This window comes from Nipponia nippon, unplaced genomic scaffold, assembly GCF_047370975.1.
Source record: "Nipponia nippon isolate SJK-2023a ecotype South Korea unplaced genomic scaffold, ASM4737097v1 scaffold_4, whole genome shotgun sequence".
In the NCBI taxonomy this organism is placed as follows: domain Eukaryota; kingdom Metazoa; phylum Chordata; class Aves; order Pelecaniformes; family Threskiornithidae; genus Nipponia; species Nipponia nippon.
This window is the reverse complement of record NW_028262358.1, coordinates 42,560,708-42,588,153: the sequence shown is the minus strand read 5'-3', so window position 1 is coordinate 42,588,153 and position 27,446 is coordinate 42,560,708. Positions and strand designations below refer to the sequence as shown.

Genomic DNA, 27,446 nt, shown 5'->3' with positions numbered 1-27,446 from the left:
AAGCCTGACTGGATGTGGTCCTGAGCAACCTGCTCTAGTTGAATCTGCTTTGAGCAGGGAGGCCGAACTAGATGATCTCTAAAGGCTCATTCCAACCTCAGCTGTTCTGTGATTCTGCAAAGCCTCACATGCTTTTTTTTTTTTGCATTTTTATAGCTTGTTATAGGAATATCATGAAAGAACCGCTGTATTGTGAAGGTGGCTACTTTCTTCTGACTGGTCCCTAGAAAGTATATTTATTGTAGCTTTAATTCTTTCACTTCTATGATATGTTTTACCTAAAAAAAATCTCCTAGTCTTTACTAGTATCAGTTGAACCATCCTGTGTCAGTAGGGACTGTATCTACACTTCTGAGCTGCATATGTCCAAAACACAGGCATCAGCGTTAGCATGGAAACATGCATACTGGGGGAGTTGAGTATAGAAATATATTTACTATATATTTTATGTATAATAACACACAATTTATACAATAAATTAATAAGATTACATGATCCTTATCTGCAGTTTCCTGCCTTGCACATGTACCTGATCTGTACTTGTTCCAAACTGCTGGTTAAGCATATCCCATATCAAACTTTTTTCTAGTTCTAACAGAGCTGAACAACGTAGTTCAGTTTGATTATGTTTGTACACACAAGATACAAAACATGTCTGTAACTTGTTTAATTTTATTCTTTTGCTATTTAGTGTATATTTTTTATTTCAGGAATTGAACTAGATGAAGATGGAACCTTGGATGGAAACAGTGATTTAACCATTAGGGGTCGCCTCCTATACCTTATGGAAAAAGTTACATATCTGAAGAAGAAGCAAGCTGAGAAGCCAGTTGATGATGATGCTAAGACATCCTGTAAGCAAAATTAAATCAGTTTATTGTAACCTAATTCCAAAAGGCAAAAGAAGCAGCGGAGGAAGTTCTTCATATATTTTCAGCAAAAACAAGGTGGATTTTTAGTGAAACATCTGTGCACCTTGAAGTTTGTAGCTCTGACTCAAAACAAGCTCAAATGGAATTTTTACAATAGGCAGATTTGTTTCCCAATGGCATGTAGTTGGAAAATTTCTTCTACTGGCTTTTTCACCCTTGATCCTTTTTCAAGTCATAATTCTTCCAGAATGTATCTTGCTTTTTTGTAGAAGTAGTGCAGGCTTAATAACTGTAGCAAGGTCCTAATTATGAGAACTTGCTCATAAAATCAGCTGCAGCAGCTTCAAGTCAGTATTTGCATGAAGATTACCAAATTAAAGAAGACTGTGCAATTAGACTGTAATTTGCAAAGCTGTACTTAGGAGAAGCCTCCCCACCCGAGCTAAAATTCAAGATTTCCTGATTGTGATTGTTGCTCTGTCATTTTTCTGGCACTTTCTGTCTTTCCATCTTGATAAGAATCATTGCCAGTGGCATCCAAGTTCTGCACTTGGTACCAACTGATTATGGAATTTTATTTATTTTTTACTTGTTAATGCTGATTTTATTTTTATAATTTTTTTTTGCCTTTGTTATGGTGGGTGGCACTTTCAAGCGTCCTCATTTTTTATGCTGCTGCCCTACTAGCAGGAATGAATTTCTGGGCACACAGTTTAGGTATTCTGACTTTGGTAAAAAAACTTGGTTTCCATCATTGACTACACAGAATTCCTAGGGAGACTGGCCTTTTAACTTGGTTGCTTAATGTTAAGTGCCTAACGTTGTGGGATGAGAAGATTTCTCCAGGGTACTTATAATGAGATGGTTTCTTAGCTGGCAGTTATTAGTGTTAGCTTAGTGTTCTTTAAGTAGAAATATTTTTGTCCTCCTGAGAGTGTGCCTTCTAGCTTTGCAGTTTATAACTGTTATTTCAGATATCAGGCAGTAATAATTAGAGGCTAGGTCTATGCAGAATGTGGTGATGAATCCTATGGTTTCCTAATTTTTTTTCTTGTAGTAAGCTTAAAGCTCTACAAAATCTAATTCTCTCTCTCTCATGTTAGTAGAAAGACATTATTGTATTAAACTAATTAAACAGTATTGTGGTGGCTAGGCTGCTTGGGTTCTTCATTGTAAGCAAGATAACAGCCAGACCCACAGGTAGGTGGGATGCAGTATTGCAGTTATCAAAACAGGAGCTCATGCAATTCTTCACAAAAAGCAAAGGAAACTTACTATTGTGTCCCTTCTTGTTATTATTTATTTCAATCCTTCTGAAATATCAGCTCAAACACATTTCATCCTTTTACTTATTTTTAACGTGTTTTTATTCTAAAAAATGCTATGCTGTGTGACAATGGAAACACCTATAGTACAATGTTTGGACAGTAACAATAAAATACAGTACTATTGTTTTTTTCTTCTCCTTACCCTGTATTAGCACATCTTAGCACAAATTCTTTTCTTTTTTAAACATTCTCTTTTCTGTAAACTCCTGTCCATTCAATATCTTTCTTTAAGTACCCCTGTACTCAGCACTGGTGAGGCCGCACCTCGAATACTGGGTTCAGTTTTGGGCCCCTCACTACAAGAAGGACATCGAGGTGCTGGAGCGTGTCCAAAGAAGGGCAACGAAGTTGGTGAAGGGTCTAGAGCACAAGTCTTATGAGGAGCGGCTGAGGGAGCTGGGGTTGTTTAGTCTGGAGAAGAGGAGGCTGAGGGGAGACCTTATCGCTCTCTACAACTACCTGAAGGGAGGTTGTAGTGAGGTGGGGGTTGGTCTCTCCTCCCTTGTAACAAGCAATAGGATGAGAGGAAATGGCCTCAAGCTGCTCCAGGGGAAGTTTAGGTTGGATATTAGGAAAAAACTTCTTCACCGAAAGGATAGTCAGGCATTGGAACAGGCTGCCCAGGGAAGTGGTTGAGTCTCCATCCCTGGAGGTATTTAAAAGACGAGTAGACGTGGTGCTTGAGGACACGATTTAGTGGTGGACTTGGCAGTGCTAGGTTAACGATTGGACTTGATGATCTCAAGGGTCTTTTCCAACCTTAACGATTCTATGATTCTATGATACTTTTTTTTTCATTTAAGTTTAGCCTGAAATTGCATCTGGTTTACTCCAAAATCATGTTACTGTCCTAACACATAGATTTCTAATTTGAAAATATTTTTGATGTTTGGTCTGCATGAGCCAGCTTCTTCAACATCAGGATATTTATTAGGTAGTTTATTGAACTTAAGGAGGGATCATCAAATTTCCCTTGTCAAACTCACTGTTACCCGCTTGACATGGAAATAAATCGATCAGTTAGGTAACTACTAAAGGTGAAATTCTCTAGTGTATAACTGTCAGGATATCTCAAGAGGATCCTGAATTGATCTGACAAAGTCTTGCAAACCTGAATGGAAATTTCCAGAGATGGGAAAAAGAACATTATTCAATTGTCTTTATCAAATACTTTGTCTTGACTGTTAGTTCATGAGTAATTTTTCTAAACAGTAGACTCAAATCTTAACTGGCATTTTATAGCTTGTCTATTTTAACATATGACTTTCCCAAATATTTCTATGTCTATATATCTATATCCCAACTAATAAAGGTTGTCAGTGAGAATACCAGATATGGCTTTCTTGCTTCATTAGAGACTGAATTAAAAATATGCTAATGATGATTTGCCATTTATTTGATTGGAGTCTCTTAATTTCTATTTCTTTTGAAGGGCCTTTGGTTTTGGCAAAGGACTAAGTTAAAGTATTCTGTTTTGTACATCATAAAATTTTGAGTGGATACAGAGCTTAGACATATACATAAATAATACAGCGTTTACATTCACTACCAGTGTATTTTTCTAGTCTTACTTCATAATATGTAAGGAAAACCCTCAGACCTGAATTCCTGGAAAAATCTTGAAAGCAGTATGTAGAGATAAATCTGGTGACTTTGTGAGCATCTTGTATGTCTTCATAATTTTTTATGTTATCAGATTTTTTTCTCTGTGTTTTAATTTTAAATATAGGCTTTTGGTTTTGAGATGTTTCTGCTTCTCTTGTGTGATTTTATTTTCCTTTGATAGTCTGCTAAAGAAATACCAAGAAAAAGGTGCTTAAGAGTTGAATTCATTCCAATTCATGTTGCATGATGGGTTCTGAGGGACTACCAGTAGAGAGATGAGCAATTAATGGTAATTAATGGTAATTTTGTGATTTTCTTCACAGCTACTCTTCAGCAGTTGATTTCAGACACAATGGTACGCTGGGCCCAGGAATCAGTGATAGAAGACCCGGAGTTAGTGAGGGCCATGTTTGTATTGCTGCATCGCCAATATGATGGTGTTGGTGGCCTGGTTCGAGCCCTACCAAAGACCTACACCATAAATAGTGTGTCTGTGGAAGACACAATCAATCTTCTGGCATCCCTTGGTCAAATCCGTTCCTTGCTTAGTGTCAGAATGGGGAAGGAGGAAGAGAAACTTATGATTCGTGGATTAGGGTAAATAACTGGAGTGTAACATCTCTTTATTTACAGATATTTGTTGTTATTTGCTGTATGGTTATGGCCAAGGTTATATATGAAGTTTGAATGTGAATAGTCTGCTAGGGTGTAAATGCAGACACCGGTATCAGTTGTGTGGTATCTTCAGCTGTAAGATACAGCCTTTGCAGCATTATATGTATCATTTTTGGACAGAAGCAAATGACATCTGTAAGACTGCTTGTGAGAAAAGGTGAAAACATATATATGTAATGTTTTATGATATTAGATAATATATCTTGTTACCATAATTTAAATGGTATGGCTGTGAAGAACCCTATCAAGAACACTGTCCATTTTATATGAATCCAGTGACTGGTAGCTGTTGACACATACAATTCACCTCAGCAATCAGCTAATGGAGTTGTGTCTACATGCGTCTCTACATATAGCATCTGTTTATTGCACTGAATGTGGTTGGTACTATTTGAACTATGAAGTAGTTCACCCAGTCTTATTTTTCTTAATTATATGATTAATAATAGTGAAATATAGCCTAATAAAGAGTACAATTGGAGAAAACAGTAAAGAAAACATGATCATCTCTACTAGCAAAGAGTTTGTTTATTTCTCTCACTTTTTTTCAAAGAAATGTTACCATCTGAGAGATGTATGGTGAGATTAAACATCAGCTGTGATCTATTAGAAATCCCCAATCAGCAAGAGCAATGACAACCAAAGATAGTATGATATAAAGAATGCCAGGAATGCAAGGAGAAGAGAAGCTTTTGTTGTGCAAAATACCTTTTTCTTTTTTTTTTTTTTGAGCTTACTGAAAAACTCAAATATCCAAATAATGTCTACACATAATGTTGTAGTGTCGTCTTGAACAATGCCTACTTCTTAGCTTGCCAGTGGGTCCCATCAACGTTCCCTGGTTGTTGCAGTGTTCAGTGTACTCATACTAAGGCTTTGGCAAAGGGAAAAGTCTATCACCTGTCAAGACATGCAAAATACTGGTATTTCTAAATCCACCTTTGTACTTCAGATTTGAGTTGTTACATTTCACTTAAGCTAATGAAGTCTAAAATGAGTGAGTGATTACTAGATTCCGGCATTGTTGTGCTTGGAAAAAAAAAACAATCGCAGAGGGGTTTTCGTTTCATGTTCTGCTTTCTTTTTGTTCTTTTTAATTTTTGTCCTCAACATTTTCTGCTACGAATTAAAAGCTAAGATTTTGTGAATCTGATTTAATTTTAACAACATTTTTGATGATACGTCAAAGTCTGGTGTAAGGAAGAAAGAGTACTTTCTGTTAAGCTAGTGTTCTCACTGCCTGTTCCTATCACCCTTCTTGGTAGCCTCTATCGTGGTCTTGTTTATCTTGTAGGTTACCCAGCTGTGCCATTTGTACCTCTTATAGCCTAACCTGGGCTGCAGCACCTATTTAGAAATGCCAAGTTTTTTTCTGTGAGTGGAAAGTATTCCTTTCTTCCAGCTGAGAAATGGAAGTGTCACCTATTCCTGCTTAAAAACTCAGTTTCCTCAGAAATGCTGTTAAGATTTTTTTTCTTAAGTGTGACATTTCATAGTGCAGTCCACAGTTAAACAGAACACTGAAAATGGATATACTTTCCAAAGTAGCGTAATATTGCTGGCCAGTCCCTGAGGTGACGTTTTGACTTTCTGTACTGTATTTCTGTAAAAGAAAGCTACTGTAGACAAGTAAGAGTTTAGAATGACTTGGCAGATTGATACCATCAAGGTATTTTTTCACAGCATGAAGTATTAGTGAAGAAAGGAGATGTGGTATGAATCGCTTCTCATAGGCAGGGCCTATCCTCTGTCATCTTTGATACAAAGTCTGGTTGTAGGCTTTGGGGGGAAAAAATCAGCTAATCTTTCTGGGAGTTATTGGGAGTCAAAAACTCTGATAGTGCCACCTACATCAGACATACTGCATGCATTCTGTTGAATGACTGATAGTTGTGGATTTGTAGCTTTTAGAGTGATGGAACAGTCCTCTTCACATCTCATCTTTTATAAGGCTGAAATTTTCCTTGCCTGATTGCAGGAGTTTTAGGTCAGGAGAAAAAGACTGCTATAAAATGTACAATGAAATTTGAACAGTTATCAACAGTATTTTCTACAGTGACTTGCTAGTCCTTTTCTCCCATGATGTGATTCCTTTCACATTTGTTTATGGGTTGTGTGTGATTTCAGGACTAATTACAGTTTTTAGAAATTTAATTACTTTTTAAACCAGACATTTTTATTGGACATAACATGTCTGCATGAAATATTTACATTATAATCTTCAGGACTGATTTTAAAGTGTGTAAATCTGTTCTGCTGAAATATGTAGGCGAGAAGAGTTCTTTTGAGCAATAACTCATGAACTAAGGTTAATACTTATGCAGCTTCTGTTTCTGATGCTTAGAGGATAGCTGGATATACACTCTCTTTCCCCTACAATTTTTTTCTTGGGTTTGATGGCAGATGTCAAATGTCTCAAGGTTGAAATATTCTGAAAAGAATGCTTTGTCAAAAATATTGATTAGTTGAATTTGAAGTTCAAGCTAATAGAGCAGTTTTGATCATGCTCTCGCCAGAAAATGATTTCAGATCTGGAATGGGATTTCTAATGAAAATAAAAGAGCATCCTACTCCGGTGTAATCAAGTGGTGATTAGGGCAATAACTATAACATGGGAAAAAAAAGGTCAGGTTCTTCCACAACGTGCATAGAAAAATAGAATATCAGGAGAGATCGAGACTCAACCTGAAAAACTCCCTGAGGTAATTTTTTACCTCAGGCGGTGAAGAATTGCACAGTAAATCAGCTTTGCAAATAACGTAATAAGTAAACTATTGGGCCATAACATTTTAATCCAATTTTTTTATTTTGTTTTCCTGTAGAGACATCATGAATAATAAAGTATTTTACCAACATCCAAATCTCATGAGAGCTTTAGGCATGCATGAAACTGTCATGGAAGTGATGGTAAATGTGCTTGGTGGAGGAGAATCCAAGGTAAAGCAATTCACTGTTAGAAGACAGAGATTTTAGAATATAGCTGTTCAAAGCTTTATCCTGTAAGGCGCTGAGCAGTGACTGGGGGTACTGAGACCGTAAGCTCTTATTAATTTCCATTAGCACAATAATTGACTAAGTTTTTAGAAGAATCTATCCTTCCATTCTGGAGGAAGATATAATTAGCATTGTCATTTCAGATGCTTTAAAGAAAAAACTGCAAATAGCACTTTATATGCTTACTGGACTTTAAAGCAGACATCTTTTTAGAAACTAATTAAAAATCAATGCAGTGTTACTCTGTGAATCTGAGCATTCACATTTTTCATGTTTGAATCTAGAATTTATGGGTGATCCCAGCTCTTGTTTTTCAAGCTTATACCTTGATCTTTGGGGCTTAAGGAGTTATTTGCTTGCTGAGAAAGCCCTGTTGATTCCAGGGTGAAACCTAAACAGTTAACTTCACTGAGGTGCAGTGAATACAATGCATAAATGTTAGTGTGTTAAAAGGCTATTAGATAAATGATCTTTTGCAAGTTTTATGTCTGTCTTAGAGTTTGAGCTTCAGTCTGTTTTTATTTGCTTCTTAGGAAATCACTTTCCCAAAGATGGTGGCAAACTGCTGTCGTTTTCTATGTTATTTTTGCCGCATCAGCAGACAGAATCAAAAAGCTATGTTTGATCATCTTAGCTATTTATTGGAAAACAGCAGTGTTGGCCTTGGTAAGTAGTAAGTACGTGGCTTTTGAGATTCTAAACCAAAACCAAAATCTTAAAACTTTCTGCTGATTTTTTAATATATATATGTGTGTGTGTTTGTATATATATATAATACCACCTGTGTTTTTCTGCATCCCTCTGCGTCCTCTGTTAGTGTCGAAGTTTCTCCTCTACCCAGTGCAAAAGTATCTTCATTCACTGTATTGCTAACTCCAAACAAACCCCTGACAGTAGCATTAAGTTGAGGTAATTTAGTATACAGTTTTTAATATGTGCCTGGACATTAAGAGAGAGTCGGTGTTTAGTTGCACATTTTGAGGAACAGAATAAAATCTTGATTTTGAGGAAGAGAATCATAAATAAGTGTTGGCAGCATTTCATTAGGGCTTACTTCTCACTGCTCAAGCTTGCTCCCCTGCACTTTCTTCTGTAGACTGTTCAGTATGCACCTATGGCAGTGGGAGAAATACAGAGCTCATTTGCTTGGGTATGCATGTATAGATGCCCAGAAATGAACCTTGAAATTTTCTTAAAATGTTAGCCTTTCGTTTCTAGACTGAAGTGTTAAAGAGGAGATACATTTATCCTTTATTTAATTTAGTACTTGTAACTGAGAATATATAATTATTTAGAATCATCATAGTAATTTTTTTAAATGATCACAAATTTTTTATTGATGTATAGGTACAGGACAGAATCATAAACTAAAAATCTTTTTGAAGATAAAGTGCCCAAATCAAAAACATTTGGAGTGTTAATATGAAAACGTTAGCGTTTTCTAATGCTATAATGACTGCCATTTTTCAAAGAAATAGAAAACATATAATCTTGTATTTTAAAGCTTAAAGATATTTTCTATTTCAATATGTTTGATAAAATATCAGTGTTTTAGATATGAAATCCCTGCTACCTTTTCCTCAAAACGAAGTTCAGTCAGGAAAATTAGAAAGAATGAGATCTTAAAACAAAGTATGTGATGAGAACAGGAATGTGTAAGAAAAGTCTTTTCTAGCTTGAACATGTATATTGTGTTTTGATTTCATATCCATGTCAAATTTCATGTGAGTGCATGATTTTATTATAAACTGAGTGGTATAAATGATATACTTATAATCATGTGCTAACTAATGACAAAATGTAATATTTTATTAAGAAATTTTGTTAATATATTTCCTATGGATTTGTTGTTTTTTATTCAGTTTGTGTTGAAACTAAATGTTATTTTAACAGCCTCTCCTTCCATGCGAGGATCAACTCCTTTAGATGTTGCAGCAGCCTCTGTGATGGATAACAATGAACTTGCACTAGCTTTAAGGGAGCCTGATCTGGAGAAGGTTGGTAGCTTCTTTATCAAGCATTTTTTTCCCCTGTAGAGAGGGGAAGATTCCTGTTTCCTGGAGTAATCAAAATCCAAAATTATAAGAATTATATGGGAGTTTTAGGTACCTTTCAGAGGAAGACTATCAGGATCTGATTGTTTTTTCTTTCTGCTGGTGGTCTGGATAGTTGAACTGAGTTTATGGTTATTACATACACAGGCATAACCAAAAGGAATTGCCTCAAGGGCAGCTCTTACTTTGGGAACAGTGGAGTCCATACCCAACAAAACTTCATTGCTAAAATCTTTCTTTGTTGTTCTGTCTTGCTGGTGACATGCAGTGGTGGCATAATGCAATAGGGGTTACTAGAAGCCTTGTGACAACTTGTTACAATATACGACAAATTTTCATAGACATATCTGTATCTATCTGTATTTTTTCCTAACATTTAAACCTGCTTCAGGAAAGACTGAAGGAATTGGGATTAATTAGACTAAAGAATAAAAAACTCAAGAGAGCATGTGACAATTGTGTAGAATATGTAAATTGCTGCTGCAAGATGTAATAGAATAATGGTTACTATGTCAGTAGTGGATAAGAAAAGTGGCTTAAATTATGGAAAGACAGATTCAAGATAGACATTAAAAAACACTTTCTAATAGAAAGTAAGACAGTGGAATGCATTGTCCAATTTGTTCTTGAAGACCTGCAGTTCTGGAGATGCTGTAACCTTTGTAGGAAAGCATCTGTCAGGAATAATATAAGCGTAGATGATCCTTTCTTGGAAAAGGAAGATGGACCATGTGTGTTTAAAAAGACATTTTCAGACTCACCATTCTTATAAATGGTCAGCAAAAAGAAGCTGTTTGAACTGGTTAAAGGCTATGCTTACAGTTTTTACAATTCAGAAAGGAGAGAGCCAACTGAAAACTACTACTGAGACTATAGGTCTGAATTACAGGGAGTGTTACTGCTGTGTGTTTAAAAAGAAAGGAAGAAAAAAGGCAAGTGAAAAGGAAAGGTTAAAATAAAAGAGTAGACCTGTGAGTTATATTAGAAGATGTGTTTTCAAATGTGGGTAGTGTGTAGTTGGGGAATATTACAGAATTGACTAATTTGTAATGCTCAGGATTGCAAGAGGAATGAGATATAGATAACAAAGCAGTGATTTAGAGAGAGGAAGAATGGAATTGACATAAGTAAGGTCTTGCAGTTCATGGCAGAAGTAGGAAAAGATTGGGAAAGTGAGCTAAGAAGGAGGCTGCTCTTCTGATTTGCCCAAAATATGCTATGGTTTTGTTGGGGATAATAGAATATGGACACCATATCCAAGACAACATATGAGGGCGCTTCCCGTTGAAACTGCACTTCTTTTTCACAATTAATATCTTTTTCATCTTACCTTGCTTTTAGGTTGTTCGCTACTTGGCTGGATGTGGATTGCAGAGTTGTCCTTTGTTGATTTCTAAAGGCTACCCAGACATTGGATGGAATCCAGTTGAAGGAGAGCGATATTTGGATTTTCTTCGGTTTGCTGTTTTTTGCAACGGTAGAGTAGAAGCCTATAAATTTTATAACTTCCTCTAATGTTCAGATAAGTTTGTCATTTAAAATAGTAATACAAGCCAACTTGATAAGTTACCATAAATTTAAAGGACGATTTGCAGAAAGAGCAGAATTATGCAAGACACACAGTAACTTAGATGCCCATTTCACAAGTCATGTAGGGTCCTACGAGCCTATGCCCCATTTTTTAGATCCATCTTTAGTCTTTGAAATGCCCACATCCCCTTTGAAAGTAGAGCAGAGAGTCCCAAATCTTTTTATGATAAAACTCATGCTAGAGCCAAACACCCATCTTTTGATGAAGATTTAGATAGTCCAATTTTAGTGTTTAGCAGCTATATTGGTCCCCTCATTAACTTTCTCACTTGACTGTGAGTCTTTACTACAAGTCAGTAGCTTCAGTGATGTTTTAAACATCCTTTATTACATAGTTACTTCTTTGGCTCTATTTAATTTTGAATTAAATCACATGTTGTATTTCATAGCTTCTGTTACAATAATAGAGGAGTATGTTTGTGCGTTTATGTAACTTTGCAATGATATTTAAACTGTTTTGTAGTTAAAAGTATCTACTGATGCATACATTCTGCACTTTTGTGTACCTTTTTCTGATTGTATTTCAGAAGTCTTTTTGATATAATCTTAAATCTTGATATTTGTTCTATGTGGTAGGAGAGAGTGTGGAGGAGAATGCTAATGTTGTAGTCAGACTGCTTATCCGTCGACCTGAATGTTTCGGTCCAGCTCTAAGAGGAGAAGGAGGCAATGGGTTACTTGCTGCCATGGAGGAAGCAATACAAATATCAGAAGATCCAACAAGAGATGGACCTTCCCCAAGTAATGGATCTAGTAAAGCCCTGTAGGTGCAGTGGAATTGCTTACATTGCTATCATTTTTGTTTATTTGTTTTATAATCTTAGTCATGACATGATTTGTTTGTTTTAACATGTGAATTATCAGCTGGATTCTTCCTTGGATTCTATGGAGGGTAGAGATTTATCTTCTGCTAAATAGTGCTTGCTCTGCACTGTTAATTTAAGTATCTCTAAATATTAAATCCTCTTGAGAATTCTGTTTGTTCATTGTCAGTCACTTAAAAATCAATCCCCTGATGCAAAATGAGACAGAGAAATGGTAACAATGCAGATGTCACTACAATCTTTTAGGGACAAATTCCATTCTGTGTTAGCTAGAAGTCCGCTAGTTAACAGGAAGCCACTATATGTAAGCTGTTACACTTATGAGCAGATTTCCTTTATTTATTGCTGATGTAAAAACTTTATTGTATTTTTTTTTTTCATCTTTTAATTGTTTTCACATTTAACTAATTACAGTGAAATGGAAGAACAAGAAGATGACACTATTCATATGGGAAATGCAATCATGACCTTTTATGCTGCTTTGATTGATCTCTTAGGACGTTGTGCCCCCGAAATGCATGTAAGTTTTATGTCTTCATGCATTGGACAGTAAAGGCATAGTTTTTTTACTGGTTGTTCAGTGGTTTGCTGTTTGGCTTTTTCACAGTAACACGTTACCAGGTATGGCTACATAGTATCTTAATGTAGATAATGTGTTCATCTGCTGATTTGCAAGGAATTTCTGTAAACTATTCAGAAGCTGTTCTTTTTAAAGGAATTATTCCATTGCTTTTCTTATTACTGTTCCCTGTGGTTGGTCTTCAATAACATTCTGTCATGAATATTGTTTGGTTGTCCATTGTGACCATCAAACTCCTCAAATTTCCCTATTTATTGTGATGGTGTAGAGCGATTTTTTTTTTTTTTTTTAACCATGGTTTTACTCTCTTCATATACTTATTTAAACAGACTGTTTAAATTGCATATAAAAGAGTAAATACTTTTAAAAATGTAGGAATAAGCATTGTCCTTGGACATATATATCAGTATCTCAAAGTCTTTATTTTACACTGACAAACCTTCTCAAAGCTAAGATGTCACTATTTCAGCCATTAGATACAAAGAATTAGACACTCACACTATAAAAATCAAGCCCTTACCTCTTAGTTCCTAAGAGCTTGAAACTATTTGAAAATATTTGTTGTTTACAATTCAAAATACCTTCCTGTTCTCCAGAAATTCTACTTATTTATGCATAGTTTCTCATTTCACCCTGAAACGTGCCCTAACTCATATAGATCAGTATAGATCAGTATCAGATTTGTGCAGAGATTGATAACTTGAGAAAGAAGAGAGATATCCATATAATGTCAGTGTATGAATATCTGTTTTGTTTGATTAAAAAAAATTGTCTTATTTTCTCCCTGTCTCGCTGCCTTTTTTAAAACAAAACTAAAACAACCGGGATACCTGAAAGTGTTGTTATTTGGCCAGGAGAGAAAAACTGGCTTTTTTAATCTGAAAATCTGCTTTTGCTCCCCCCCTCCCCTCCTGCCATGTGCTACATTTTAATGCTTTGTTCACCTATTTTACCTAACATTTCATTCTGAAAATGGGCTTAGTCTTATTTAATAACCAAACATCTAGATTTCTAGACTTTGCACATTTGCATCCAAAATACAGCAAATGAACACAGATTATGTGAAACCTACATTATTAATTATAATGTGATTTTGAGAGCAGTGGTTCGTGTGTGTCTATGGTTCAGGAAGTTTTCAGAACATGAACGCATATAGAAGATGAAAAGAAGACCTTGTTAATTTTTTATTTGTCTTTTCCTTAGCTAATCCATGCTGGTAAAGGGGAAGCCATTAGAATCAGATCAATTCTGCGGTCTTTAATTCCACTGGAAGATTTGGTGGGAGTAATTAGTATTCCTTTCCACATGCCAACCATAGCTAAAGGTAAGATGATTATGCTACCCTTTTTTCTCCCATCCCATTCTTATGTTTTGTAATTTAATGACATATTGATACTCATCCTTCTCTCAGTATTTAAAAATGTTATAGAAATTAAACTATTATTATGTGAATTAGAAGAGAAATCATGTGGATTTCAGATGTTTCAAAAATTTTTCTGCATGCTATAGGCAATTATTCTGTGTACACTTAAATCACTGATGTAAATCCCATTCATGTAAATTGAATCATGAAAATCTATTACAACTTTTAAAAGAAATTTAAAAATGCATACTTTCTGTTTTTCTAAAATATTTTTTAAAAATTGCAGTCTCTTTTCTTGATAACATAATCCTTAAGTTTTTGCCATTGTAACCCTATCAATTGTTTCTAGCAGATCTTGCTAAGACACCAGAGTTGTTCTTCAGCAACTATGGTGAAGTTATAGGTGTGGCATACATACGCAAATGCATTTCTTTGTGTTTTCTACCTACATAGAATTGATTGCAATAGTGGGAGTTATGTGAGCATTAGTCTAAAAGAGAAAGGAATTACATCTTCTTTTTTGGGCATCTGGAGATAGAACATTATAACTGCAACATGGATTGTCTAGGGACTTAGAGCACAAGAATGCCCAATAGGTTACAGTAGAAGAGATAAAAAGATCAATCATTCTATTACACCATTATTTATTTATATTCTAAATAGTGATAGATCTATAGGTGATATCTCAGTAGCATAGAGTACGGCTCATAGATACAGAATTGTTTATTTGGTTTTGAAAATGAAACTATCAAAATTGAAAAATATTTCAATTAATTCCTTTCAGATATTTCAGAAGTTTTCAGATACAGAGGACTTTTCAGCACAATCTTAATTCATTGTCACACATTACAGATATGCTCACCAGTGCTGCATTCCTGGGGTGTTTGATGTAGAATTATTGTATTTTTTACTTTCTGTCTGCTTCTTGTAAGAGCTAGGTAGTTCTGTAGATGAATTAGTATGTTTTGGTACCTAATCGTATTAGAATATCAACTGATAAGAATCCCTTAATACACAAAGCATGAACAGAAAAGCATGTATGGACTTTGAGGTCTATCTGGGTAGAATTTGCCTTTTGCTTTCTTTTTCAGTTAACTACAAATACGTTGCCTTTGTCTAACAAAACCATGGGGAAGATGCTTAGATATGAACAGAGACTCAAAACCTCTGACAAGTAGTAGCATGACTGCCTAGTCTGCTGGTGAAGAATGATCCTTGTCATTGAAGTCTTATTTCTTCCTTTTAGATGGTACTGTGGTGGAACCTGACATGTCTGCGGGGTTTTGCCCAGATCACAAGGCAGCCATGGTTTTGTTCCTTGACAGGGTCTATGGAATTGAGGACCAAGATTTTCTTCTACACCTTCTTGAAGTTGGCTTTCTGCCAGATCTTCGTGCTGCTGCTTCTTTAGATACGGTAAGGGTTTAAGTCTTATTATTTCGGTTCTGTTATCTTACTGAACACTGCCGTGTTTTTCATCCCTCAAAAAAGCATTTTTTATTTCTTCATGTTGTCTTCTGCATTTCTCAAATGCTGGATGAGTTGCCTGTTGCTGCTGAGCTTTGAGAATACTTGAAGAACAGTGAAGAAGCATTCTCCAGAATGATGCTCACTTTATAAGAGCTCCCATTGATATCCAAGAGATGCAATGCCTTTCCCCAGGAGACTTTCTGAGCTTGTTCTATGGAATCAAAACCAGATAAGCTGCCAATGAAGCATGTGCTTGAGAGCCTCTTTCCAGAGATATATGGAAAATGTTCATCTCTGTGCACTTGTTAGGGACACCTACCTTGTTATTTAGGAAATCACTAAATGTTTGTTTTAGTTCCTCCACAAAATTGGTGCCTTTTTTTCTGTAAGTCTTATTTCCATCTAAGTTTTCTTAGCTGGATTGGTCCAGAAAGTTCAGATTTAGAGAGCTCATGTGAGGGCTAAGACATGGACTTTGAATTCCTTATTTGACCTTTTATGTCAACATTTTTCTGAAAATAATTATGTTGTTATTTAAGAAAGAGCAGGTGAGGATTCTTTCCTCACTTGGAACTTGGACTTGATCATAATACAGAAACGTACTGAGTTTTGTAAATGCAGACTTGACTGGTATTACCTGGTTTTGGAGTGTTCTGTTAAGCAATTATGACATTCTTTAATATAGTCTTGAAACTTGTTTTGTGTTAGAATGGCTACCTTTAGTGTTTATGTTTTCATTCATTAAAAACAAAACAAAAGCCATCTTTATAACTACTCTCTCATCTTTATAACCCTCTTTATAACTACTACAAAAGAAAACCAAACAAGTTCTTTTCATTTGTAACAACATTGTTGAGACAAATCTAATTTCTGTCCCATTTAATTCATAGGCTGCTTTAAGTGCTACGGATATGGCTTTGGCTCTGAATCGATACCTTTGCACAGCAGTCTTGCCTCTGTTGACCAGATGTGCTCCTCTTTTTGCTGGCACAGAGCACCATGCTTCCCTCATCGATTCCTTATTACATACTGTGTACAGACTCTCAAAGGGATGCTCTCTTACCAAAGCTCAGCGAGATTCTATTGAAGAGTGTTTGCTGTCTATCTGTGGGTAAGAAAATACTCCTGGCTGTACAGCAATGCTAATTGATAAAGTAACCTATGATATTTGTGATACAGCAATGCAGAACTATGCCACCAGTAGCATAATTAAGATACTTTTTTTCTGGCAGATGATTGTGATATTTTTAAATACGCTGTATTCAATTTGCAACTTTATTAATCACTCCCATGCAGTCCTCAGTTATTTTGCTATTAGCGAGTTTCTAAAATTAAAACCTTGGCGATTAACTAAGAGGACGTACTGCAAAAGGACAAAGCTCTAGAAATGTGGAATTGTGCATACACTGAAGTGCCATTTAAATACTTTTAGCTGTACAGATTGGCAGTATCGTTGATACTGCAGTATCAATGCAGTATTGATCAGTAGATTATACAGTTCTATGGAGAGGTTTATTTATGTTGTGTTACATTTGAAATCCTAATCAATGACTAGTATTGTTATACCTCATTATTGACACCTATGGGACAAATTTTGTCTGGGTATCTGCAGTCTCAAAACCAGTTGATTATTATCCAATTTTTTTATAAGCCTACAGGCTCAATTATCAGAAGTTGACTAGGCACTTATGAATTCAATTTCTAATTAAAGTTAGCAATGTTTAGGCTTTCCAAGCACCAGAGTTTTTTTTTAATATTTCACCATAATTTTTTTTTGCATAATATGGAAGTGTGTTCAGAAATGACAGACAGTTATAGTACTTTAAAAAAGTACTGTATAGCATTTCTTTGTAAAATATATCACATTGACCATTTGTATGTATATTACCTTCATAAGAACCAATAAAATAGACCAGCGTTTGCTATTTATCTGGAAAGGTTTAATGTCCATGCCATTCTAACATACATGCTATACCTATTTCTTCTGTCCTTCCAGTTGGTGCCCGCTGCTGTGTGTCTTGTTTAGTACATCTAAAGAGTTTGTGCTTTTATATCTCTATTAGTTTCTAGGGTACTTTTAAGAGCCATTGAGATATATTACAAGAAATTAACGTTACAGCCTTTTCTCATGGGCATGGTGATCATAATACATAATATCAAAATTCAGTATTTTTTTCCTGATCTTCTCTGTTTATAGATCAGATATTTTCTCTTCTTCTTTAAAGCAGTTGATTTGCAGCTTGTTCAGAAGGTTTTCTTTGGTATGCACTTGTTTGCTTTCTTTTGGACACATTTTTTAGCGCCACAAGCAAAATCCTATTACTTTATGAATTTGAAGAATTTTAATGGCCTAGAACTGACAGGTTGCTTTAATCTGATTATTAATTATTTACATGAAACTATGCTGGTACACCCTTTTGAAATGGTTTGTCTGCGTTTAGGCAGTTGCGGCCTTCCATGATGCAGCATTTGCTGAGAAGATTAGTATTTGATGTTCCTCTCTTAAATGAACATGCAAAGATGCCTCTCAAGGTAAGAGTATATTTTAATATTCAACAGCATTCCTTGTAACAAAATACGACAGAAAATACTTGCATGGAGTATATTCTCTATCTTTTTTGTTACCTTATCTTCACTCTGCAATAATCTAAGACTATAGTTCTTAAAGATAAATTGCTGCTTCAGCAGGAATTCAGTCTAATTTACATCCATCCATATGAAATTAAGTCTGTGTCTGATGTCCGCTTCTCCTTTAATTATCTCTCTTTTTTTAAGCCCGTGTGGAAACAGAATAGAAAAACGCCTGGGGGCAGGGGGCAGAATCCAGCGCACAAAGGAAGATAGCAATTGCTAATCTGTGTGCAGCCTTACTTCTGTCCTCTGTGTTGGTTTTCCCTGCTCTTGGAAAACGAACTCTTTTTCTGTGGTTTGTGCTTGGAAATCTAAGCAATACGCGGTTTTTAATGATATTCCATTTTGTTTTCAGCCCCCAAAGGTTTCTCCATATCTTTTGATTCCGATTCCTGATGCACAAGAAAAATGTGTTTTTTCCTTTCTGAGATGACACATTCCTTAAAGATTCCTCAGATTTCATTGGCAGTTCTAAGAAATGTATCATTTCCTGCCTTACCTGCTGCTGTTTTTCAGCAGTCCATTTTAATGCTTTCTCACCACAACTTTGAACAAGATGTTTAATCTTTTCTTATTTAATATTTTTTTATGCATTAAAAGCCATATATCAGGATTAATTGCATTTTACATCTTATTTCTTTGCCAAAATACTCCTCAGAATTATGCATGCTTCTACTAGCCAGGTTATGGTCTCTGACCTCAGATGAGGAATTTAAATCATTAGTCTCAGAGTCAGGACCCACTGCCAGGTACAGAGTCCTTTCGCCTACCAAGGACTTCATAATTTGGTTGTGTCCCCCAAGAAGTGCTCAATCAAACTAAAGATGCTGGAGCAGCCATTCTTTAGTGCCTATGTGTAAGAAAAGCAGTTGATAATTTAGTATACTGCCCTGAAGGGGGCCTTTCTAATGTATTATGACATTTTATGTGCTGCAAAAACCAAATAGTAACTTGGTGCTCCCTGCTTAGCTATGGTGTTTTTTTTTGGGGGGGGGGGGGGGGGGGGGGGGGGGGGGGAACAACCCCAGCTCCCTGAGATCTAGGACAGCAGGTTTTTTGATCCTGAGAGTCCTGACTACAGTGACTTTCCCGTATTGCTGAACTGAACGGTAAGGAAATAACTAGATCCTTCTGGCAAGTCAGGCTTTGGGAGAATACAGATATGAAGAGAACCATAGTATTGACATGGGCAAGTGATTTGTTCATTGATACCTAAAGAAGTAACAGGAGTTTCTGAGGAAAGTGAACTCTCTATCTGAAGATAGAACTAGAACTTTTCAAAGGTTTCACCAACAGTAAACTGCTTTTCAGTGATTTAACAAAGGACTCCTACTTATATCTACTAATGTGTTTCTGATTTGGAAGTACCATACATATTCCTTATGGGCTTGTGCTAGCAAACAAGTTACAGTAGTCTAAAGAGACAGCTCCAAGTTAATCATGCATCTGAAAATGTAATTTTGAATGGGAAGAGAGGAGGAAATCATGAAGGCTAAATCAGAATAGAGTGCTATCTACTGTGAATACTTTCGCTGGTTTCTACAATTAAAAATTACCTCAGTTTAGGCAGCATGTGAATTCAAATTGTGATGTTTTTCCTGTATAATTCGGTGTGAACTTCCTCGAACAGGGCTGCCTTGTTTTTATTTCCTCTTAAATCATATTAAGTGCCTTATCAAGGACTTCTTTAAGAGTAAGCCTGCCTTTACTCTTGGCTAGATTTAAGAATATATACATATATATTAGCACTCAATGTTGTCCAAAAGCAAACCTGAAGTCTGGCCATTGTGTAATAGAATTTATTTTGAAAAAAGTATTTTCAAATACATCTTAAACTCTTAGTCTAAATTTCTGAGACTCCTGTTGTTCTACATGAATGATAAAACTTCTGTCTTTTTATATTATATATGCATGTAAGTTATTCTCTCCTTTTTTTCTTTAATCATCTGCTGTACTGAGATTATATTTTGGGTTATCAAAATATACTTCTACACATCAGGGCTGGTTTTTTTTTAAAAAAAAAAACCTGTCTTTATTTCTGCAAATTTAATTTATGAATATCTGCATTTTTCCATCTTGGCATTTGTTCTGACTGGAAAAAAAGGAAGCCTGTCAACTCTTTACTGACTGTGACTTGTAATATTTTGCCAACATGCTTTGCAAAATGATGTTGAAACAATTTTCTTTTTCTCTGAGGAACTGTTAAAATAAATTCTGAATTAAAATTCCAGCTAAATTTTTTTAGATCATTCTGTTCCTTAGGGAAGTCTGTCCCCGAGTAGGACTAGGTTTTCATACTTTGCCATTGCCAGAAGTATTTTGTTTGGGATTGCCTTTACTGACAGATGTACAACTAATTTTTCCTCTCCTTGTCTGTGACTCAGGGACATAGAGGACACATTAAGCACAAAATTTGTGATGTTTTAGTTTGGCAAATACCCAGTAGCAGGTCCTTACACCATTTGAGTCCCAGATAATCTGCAGTCTTCTAACCACATAAGAGGAAAGCATCCCTGAAATAAGTATTTAATGAAAGAGAGGGAGAGAGGACAAAGCTCCTCTGCCAATTGTAATAGAGGGCAGGACGGTAGACTGATAGCTGGTTTTACAACTCACAGAAGCGATGAGTCACACTGGGAGTTATTGGTGAATAGCTCTGAGACATATAAATAATAATTGGGAACTAGGTGAAATCGTGGTTCTACTATTGTATCCACCAAGCAGCAGTGTTTGGAATAGAGGCACACAGATGGAGGTGAATTCTTGTCTTCAGCTGAGCTGTCAGAGTTCCTATGGTGTTGGGGAAAATTATCCTCTGTCACATGCTTTTTGCATGTGCCACTAAGATTAAAAGAAAGAACTGCTCATTCTGTGTGTATATCCACCAATGATTTAAGGAATAGATACACAACATGGCTTCTTGATAAAAGTTAGAAGTTTTTCTGGCAGTGTCTGTGTAATGGTCGCGTGCCAGAATGGAAGAACATCAACAGTTCTATTTTATTGGCTTTCAAAATATGTTCTGTTTTAGTTGCTGACAAATCATTATGAAAGATGCTGGAAGTACTATTGTTTGCCAGGTGGATGGGGTAACTTTGGTGCTGCCTCAGAAGAAGAACTTCATTTATCCAGAAAGTTGTTCTGGGGTATTTTTGATGCTTTGTCTCAAAAGGTAAATCATTTTAATATCAATCTACTACTGTAAAAGCCTTACTGTGTAACCTTTTTTCTTTAATCTGTCATTTTACCCAGCGTTTAGCAACACTGTATTATCCACTTTAAAGGGGAAAATATAGGCTTTAGTAAATTTAAATCTTACTCTTATAGCTTCTGATTTAACATAGATATACTATTTTGTCTGCTCATAAAAAAATATATATATATATAGCTAATGAAGTAATCTTGAGGTGTATCTGTACAGGTCAACTACACTTCAGAGCCCTAAAAGCAAATTCAAGCATTTGCAGGTGACTGAAAGCTGCACTTTTCTACCTCACACACTATCCTTCCTTAAACCAAGAGCATAGACCTTTGCTTAGTAGTTGTAGTTTCATCACCCTTGAATCAATTTTATGTTGGACAAAAGTTTAATAATACACCTTGGTATGTATTTATTGTTCATTCTGTGAGTATTGTTAATCAACCTGCTTAAAATTTCATAAGTTTCGTTTCATTTCAAATCTAGGTATTTAGAAATGCTATGCATATTCCTGTGCTATGTTCTCTTCCCAGACATCTGAAAAATGCCTAGTGTTGCTCCCAGGGAAGTCAATACTTTTCCAGTTTACTTCAGCAAGAGCAAGACTTGATCCTAGCTTTATCTATAGTGTATAATATGCTTTAGACAGTTTCCTTTATTTTCAGAACAAAAACTCAATTTCACATTGAGTAAGAAAGCCATTCTGTGGCTGCTTGGTTTCACATACAGCTATATCAGTTTCAGCAGTGATGTTGATAGCTTCCATTCACTACTCGCTTTGTATCCCCTGTGTGTTCCACAGAAGTATGAACAAGAACTGTTCAAATTGGCTTTGCCTTGTTTGAGTGCAGTTGCAGGGGCCTTACCTCCAGACTATATGGAATCAAATTATGTCAATATGATGGAAAAACAGTCTTCAATGGATTCAGATGGGAACTTTAATCCTCAACCTGTTGATACATCAAAGTAAGGAATTATTTTGTTGCGACTATTTTTTTTTATCATGAATGTGTGAAAGAGGGATGGAGTCTGTTGTTGGGTATGGTGTGAACTTACAGCCTTTATTCTCTTCTGGACGCTTATCTTCTAGATAAAATGGAGACCTTAATTTTATATTACTTTTTTATTTATGTATTTATTTTAAATCATATAAAGCAATAAATATCCAGTTACATAACTATTTTCTTGGTCAACCTAGAACATTTTTAATGCATTTTCAGAGTGAAGATAGAACTGTCCCGTTACCTTTGTATGTCTGCTGCAAACAAACGAGCATGTTTTTAGGAGCAGAAAATGTAGACTAGCCTACATATCCCTGTCATTATTAACATATGCCAAAACACTGATTCCATTGTGTGTGAATGACAGTGAACCTATAGAAAATGACGATGATCATGCATTCCTGTAATCTCTTTTTACTATGAATAATGGGGAATTGGGCAGAAAGATCTTCATTCTCTCTAGGCTGTCAGACTCTGACATGCTCTTTTAAGTACATTAGCCAGACAAAACACATATCCGAATGGAATTTTTGTGCCCTGATTTTTGACTACAGCCAATTCTTCTTTGTATAGAATAGTCTTATAGCAGTGTGGTTATGCACTATGTCTTGAAAAATGCCACTTCTAAGACATTTGCTTCAACTGCCTTTGTGAGCTTTCTGTCTGTATTAACACTGAGAACACAGAATGCTGTCAGTAGATTGATACCTTTGTTACAGCATACTTGTACATGTATGCACATCGAAATATGGTAGTAAAAGCCATAATCTAGACTGGAATATAGAAATCACATTAGTGACCATTAAAATTCATTTGTCTAAGGTGTATTTAAGATATATGAAAATTTAACAAAATTTAGTAAGGATATTATACTATCATTTAGCTAATCGAAGATGACTTTATCTGATGTCATTTCAGAGGAAAATTGTAGCTAGCCAGAATATATTTGAAAAACTCAGAAAATGTTACTTAACATTACCTAAATCATCAGTCACCTTATTGCCATAGGAGTCAACAGTTCTGCAATGATTCAAGACAAAGAAAGCACTACTTTTGTCAGTGTCACTTCCAACCTATCCTATATTATTTTAACATGCAAATCCTGCATCGCATTGCTTGTTAGTCCTAGACCTGTTTATATGAAGCTATAGATAATATGACCTTATTATACTTGTCAGTTTATTGCATTTCTGAAATTATTCAAAGTAGTATACCATTAGCAGAGTTCCCCTCAAAATACAGGCTTCCAAACAATAAAAAAACTGATGACCATGCTGGATGAATATTTTCTGACCTTTGTGTGTGGTTAGGCTCTTGCAAACTGTAACTCTGACATAATTTTGGTTTACATTTCTGCTTTTACCCACTCTATGACGGAAGATTAAAAACCAGACTCTTCTACTTTGCAGTAGATGGCACTGTAACACTTTTGCTGCCAAAATTCTTTGTCTTAGGAGGGAAGATTTTGCTATTTCATAAGTGATCAAGAAGCAATTATTTCCTTTCATTCATAGGAATGCAGATGCAGAAAAATACTGGTATTTGATAAATTATTTTTGGAAGAGGATTCTGTCTCTAGTGCTTGTTTGACAGTTAAGGATAGCTGCTTTTCCTTTACTGCTTAAGAAACCTTAACCGCTGCACTGTCTTGTACACCTGTTGAAGGGCTAGTGTGTTTATTTGCGTTTTATTCTATTTTTAATAAGGATTTTAATATTTTTAATATTCACTGGGGTGTTGGAAAATAAAGCCTTGAGCATATAACTTTTGAGTTGTCATAAGTTATAGTGCTTCAAGCATATAAAAAAATTTATAGGAATATCTAAAATAGAGTACGTGTTTCAAAAAGGACTGTTAGTACACTTACTTTATAATGGACATGTGCAATAAGTTGCCACCGTATTTCTGAAACCATGGGTCATAGTTATGTCTTCAATCATAAGAAAATGAATGTTAGTAATAGAAATATTGGACAAAAAGCATGAGTGCTCGGTATCATTATTGATTTTTCCCTGCACGTGTGTGTTGAAGAAGTAAAATTCCTATAGCAGCTGTGGTTCTCATTCAGTGCCCATTAAACAACTCAGATTTTTTTTCCTTGATTTAACTGGGGCTTGCAGCAAACTGTATGTGAGGAAGCAGAGCACAGTAAGATGCTTTGAATGGATGTATGCACTACTAATTATTTATTTGGAAGTTTTCTTCAAAACAAAAGCATTCATGTTTTAACATGTGTGATGTAATGTCTGTTTTTCTCTTGACTTTCAGCATTACAATCCCTGAAAAGCTAGAATATTTCATTAACAAATATGCAGAGCACTCTCATGACAAATGGTCAATGGAAAAGGTAAAATCTATATTCCTGTTAAAACAAAATCAGAATTTTTATTTGAATCCATTTCATCTTTAAATATTTTACTCTGAATATTATTATTTTTCATAACACTACAAGTTGGTACCTAGGTAAGATACAAACCTATATATTCTTGAAATGCATTTGGGTGAAAGGTTCTGTAAGTGCACCTGAGTATTTCAAAATGGTGTTTCATCATTTCATTATTTTTATTGTTGACTTTTGAGTAAATATACTTGCTAATTGTTTAAGAGTTTTATTGACTTGAAATTTCAATTTTTTAACCAAAAAACCTCTTTAGGTTTTTTTATTCCTTTGTGCAGTTTGTGTGGCCAGTATTAAAACTAGTTTCTCAACTGTAGCACAGTATTCTACTCTATATAAATATTTAAAAGAAAAATTAATTGAAACGTTAGCTTTGTGTAATCATTAATTTTCAAAAAGATGGCATGCTACATAATTCATTTCATTATGTGTAGATAATATAAATGTTGGTTGAGAAAATGTTGAGAAAATAGTAGAAAGGAAATTCTGAGAGAACAGCTCTGCAGAAGCATTGTTCAGTTCCTTTGTACCAATAAAAATAGGATTTTTCATAATTTTTTGTTTTTCCCCATTTTTTCCTCTCTTATTATTACTGTTCTCAGTTTGCCAATGGATGGACATACGGTGAAACATATTCTGAATCTGCAAAAGTGCAACCATTAATGAAACAATATAAGTTACTATCTGAAAAGGTAAGGAATTTGTTCATTCTTGATCCAAGGTGACTGAAAGATTGCTTCATTCACTGTAAAAATATCACCTTGTCTTTACATCGCTTTTCAAAACTTTATTTACAGTACATCAGCTAATGTGTGATTGTTGCCTTTCTCAAAATCTCAAGAAGAGATAGAAGGGTTTTATTGTACAATAAATAGGCCACTCAACCCATTTTCTCTCATGGCTGAATTTACGTGGCATAACTTATGGTGAAGCTGAAGTGTCATATAGCCAGTATATTTTTACAGTAAGGTCACACAGGAATGCCTACTTGCTTAGTGAAGACATAGGTTTAGGCTTTGTCTGGTCTCCAGCAGAGGGCCACGAAGATTATTAGAAGGCTGGCGAACTTGATAAATGAAGCAAGGCTGAAGGAACAGGGTTTGTTTCAGCTTAAAGAAGAGAAAGCTGATGGGGATGTAGTCTCGGTTTCCCAGTACCTAAATGCTAGTTATGGAGAAGATGGATGTATTCTCTTCACAGGGCTGCACAGTGACAGGACAAGAGGCAATGGGTGTAAGTTGCTTTGGCAGAAATGCTTTCTGGAAGTCCTTCTTATCTTGACAACTTAAACATTGGAATAGGTTGTCCAGAGAAGTGGTGAAATCACCTGCACTGCAAATATTCAAGACATGATATCGCAAGCCCTAGATGATAACCTAATCTTGACAACCGTTGATAACCCAATTAGGTTACCTTATCTGACCTCAACAGAAGGTTGAGCCAGATAGTGTCCAGAGGTCCATTCCAACATAGACTTTTTTTATGATTCTATGATTATGTCTTTTTGTTTCATGTAGCAGACAAAACACTGCATTACTCCTGGTAATTACTGCTCCACCTTTGAGTTCATATCTGAGCATGCGATTAACACGGTTATCACTGTGATCATCAGCTTCCTGCAGGGCCAGAATTCTTCTGCCCACCTCTGAAATGATAAACTTTTTAAAGTCTTACATGATTTGTTTGCTTCTTTGCAGTATCCCTGGGCCATAAGGGCCGATTTCAGTACATTTCTTTGCATCTCAGTATAACCAGGCGAAAGCCCAATAGTTATTTTTTGCTTTGTACAGCTATGTAATAAACACAGCAATTATTGCATGTGTGTTCTTCTAGGAGAAAGAAATTTATCGATGGCCAATCAAAGAATCACTGAAAACTATGCTGGCATGGGGATGGCGAATTGAAAGAACGCGGGAGGGAGATTCCATGGCCCTGTATAATCGGACACGTCGCATATCTCAAACCAGTCAAGTGAGCTGTTTTATTAAAAACTTATTTAAAAAAAAGGCATGCAAAATCTGCTCTACAATCTTTGATTTTACAAGCGATGAAATAAACCCATAGCATAAAAATATGTGAAAGCATTTTTCACAAGCAATTGTACAACTCTGAAGATTAGTTTGGATTTCTGTTCACTGAAGCTGGAGCTTTCCCTGTTCCAAACTAATATGTTAATAAACATTTTCAAAAAAACTGAACAAAACTGAAATAGGAATGTATTTCTTCACTCGATTTAAAGTTAACTACATTATTTAGGGGAATTATTTACCTCAGTAGGTATTACGCATTAATAGCAAGTATTAATATGATATTAGTCTGCTGGTTTTGGAATTTGGTGGCTATGGATGGCTTTAAGTGGGTAAAGAAATGAATAAAGGTACATATATAAATTATTTTTATTTCTTTTTTTAAGGAAAATTAATACAAACATTAATGTTAATGCAGCATAAAGTTTATATCTATAGACAACCAAAATTCTGAAAAATGTTGAAGATATGTTTTTTTCCTTTAGAATAGCCTTCTTAAATCAAAATACTGTAAGGATAAAATGGAGAAGTACTGGCACTATATTCTCTTAGAGCTCCATATGCTTTGCAATTAAACTGGGGAGGGGAAAAAATTACTTTCTCTCTAATTCATATAGACACACATGGAGCCAAACCAATGGGGGAAATAAAATGTAGGGGAAAAATCTTTCCCTCTTCTCTCCACTCAGCTCTGCATTATTTACATGTGTGAGTGGTGATATGCCTGTGAAAAATGAGCAGTTGAACCTGCCTCTCCACTCTCTATAGACACTAGAAAGTGTATATCAAGTGATTTGATTTAGCACTTGGGCTGAACTACACATTACGACTTTGG

General features: G+C 35.4%; 1 protein-coding gene across 8 annotated transcripts in view; it reads left to right on the top strand.

Moving 5' to 3' along the window:
- RYR2 (ryanodine receptor 2) overlaps positions 1-27,446 on the top strand; it is a 434,903-nt gene that overhangs the window by 294,120 nt on the left and 113,337 nt on the right. For all 8 annotated transcript variants that reach the window (XM_087777049.1, XM_087777051.1, XM_087777048.1 and 5 more), the window contains 17 exons: positions 711-854; positions 4,129-4,402; positions 7,303-7,417; positions 8,008-8,140; positions 9,368-9,471; positions 10,870-11,005; positions 11,695-11,881; positions 12,357-12,462; positions 13,726-13,846; positions 15,132-15,301; positions 16,246-16,466; positions 17,797-17,887; positions 21,018-21,158; positions 21,988-22,151; positions 24,455-24,533; positions 25,187-25,276; positions 26,418-26,555. In XM_087777049.1, the coding sequence (XP_087633175.1) occupies positions 711-854; positions 4,129-4,402; positions 7,303-7,417; positions 8,008-8,140; positions 9,368-9,471; positions 10,870-11,005; positions 11,695-11,881; positions 12,357-12,462; positions 13,726-13,846; positions 15,132-15,301; positions 16,246-16,466; positions 17,797-17,887; positions 21,018-21,158; positions 21,988-22,151; positions 24,455-24,533; positions 25,187-25,276; positions 26,418-26,555 (2,414 nt within the window). The remainder of the gene's footprint in view (positions 1-710; positions 855-4,128; positions 4,403-7,302; positions 7,418-8,007; positions 8,141-9,367; positions 9,472-10,869; positions 11,006-11,694; positions 11,882-12,356; positions 12,463-13,725; positions 13,847-15,131; positions 15,302-16,245; positions 16,467-17,796; positions 17,888-21,017; positions 21,159-21,987; positions 22,152-24,454; positions 24,534-25,186; positions 25,277-26,417; positions 26,556-27,446) is intronic.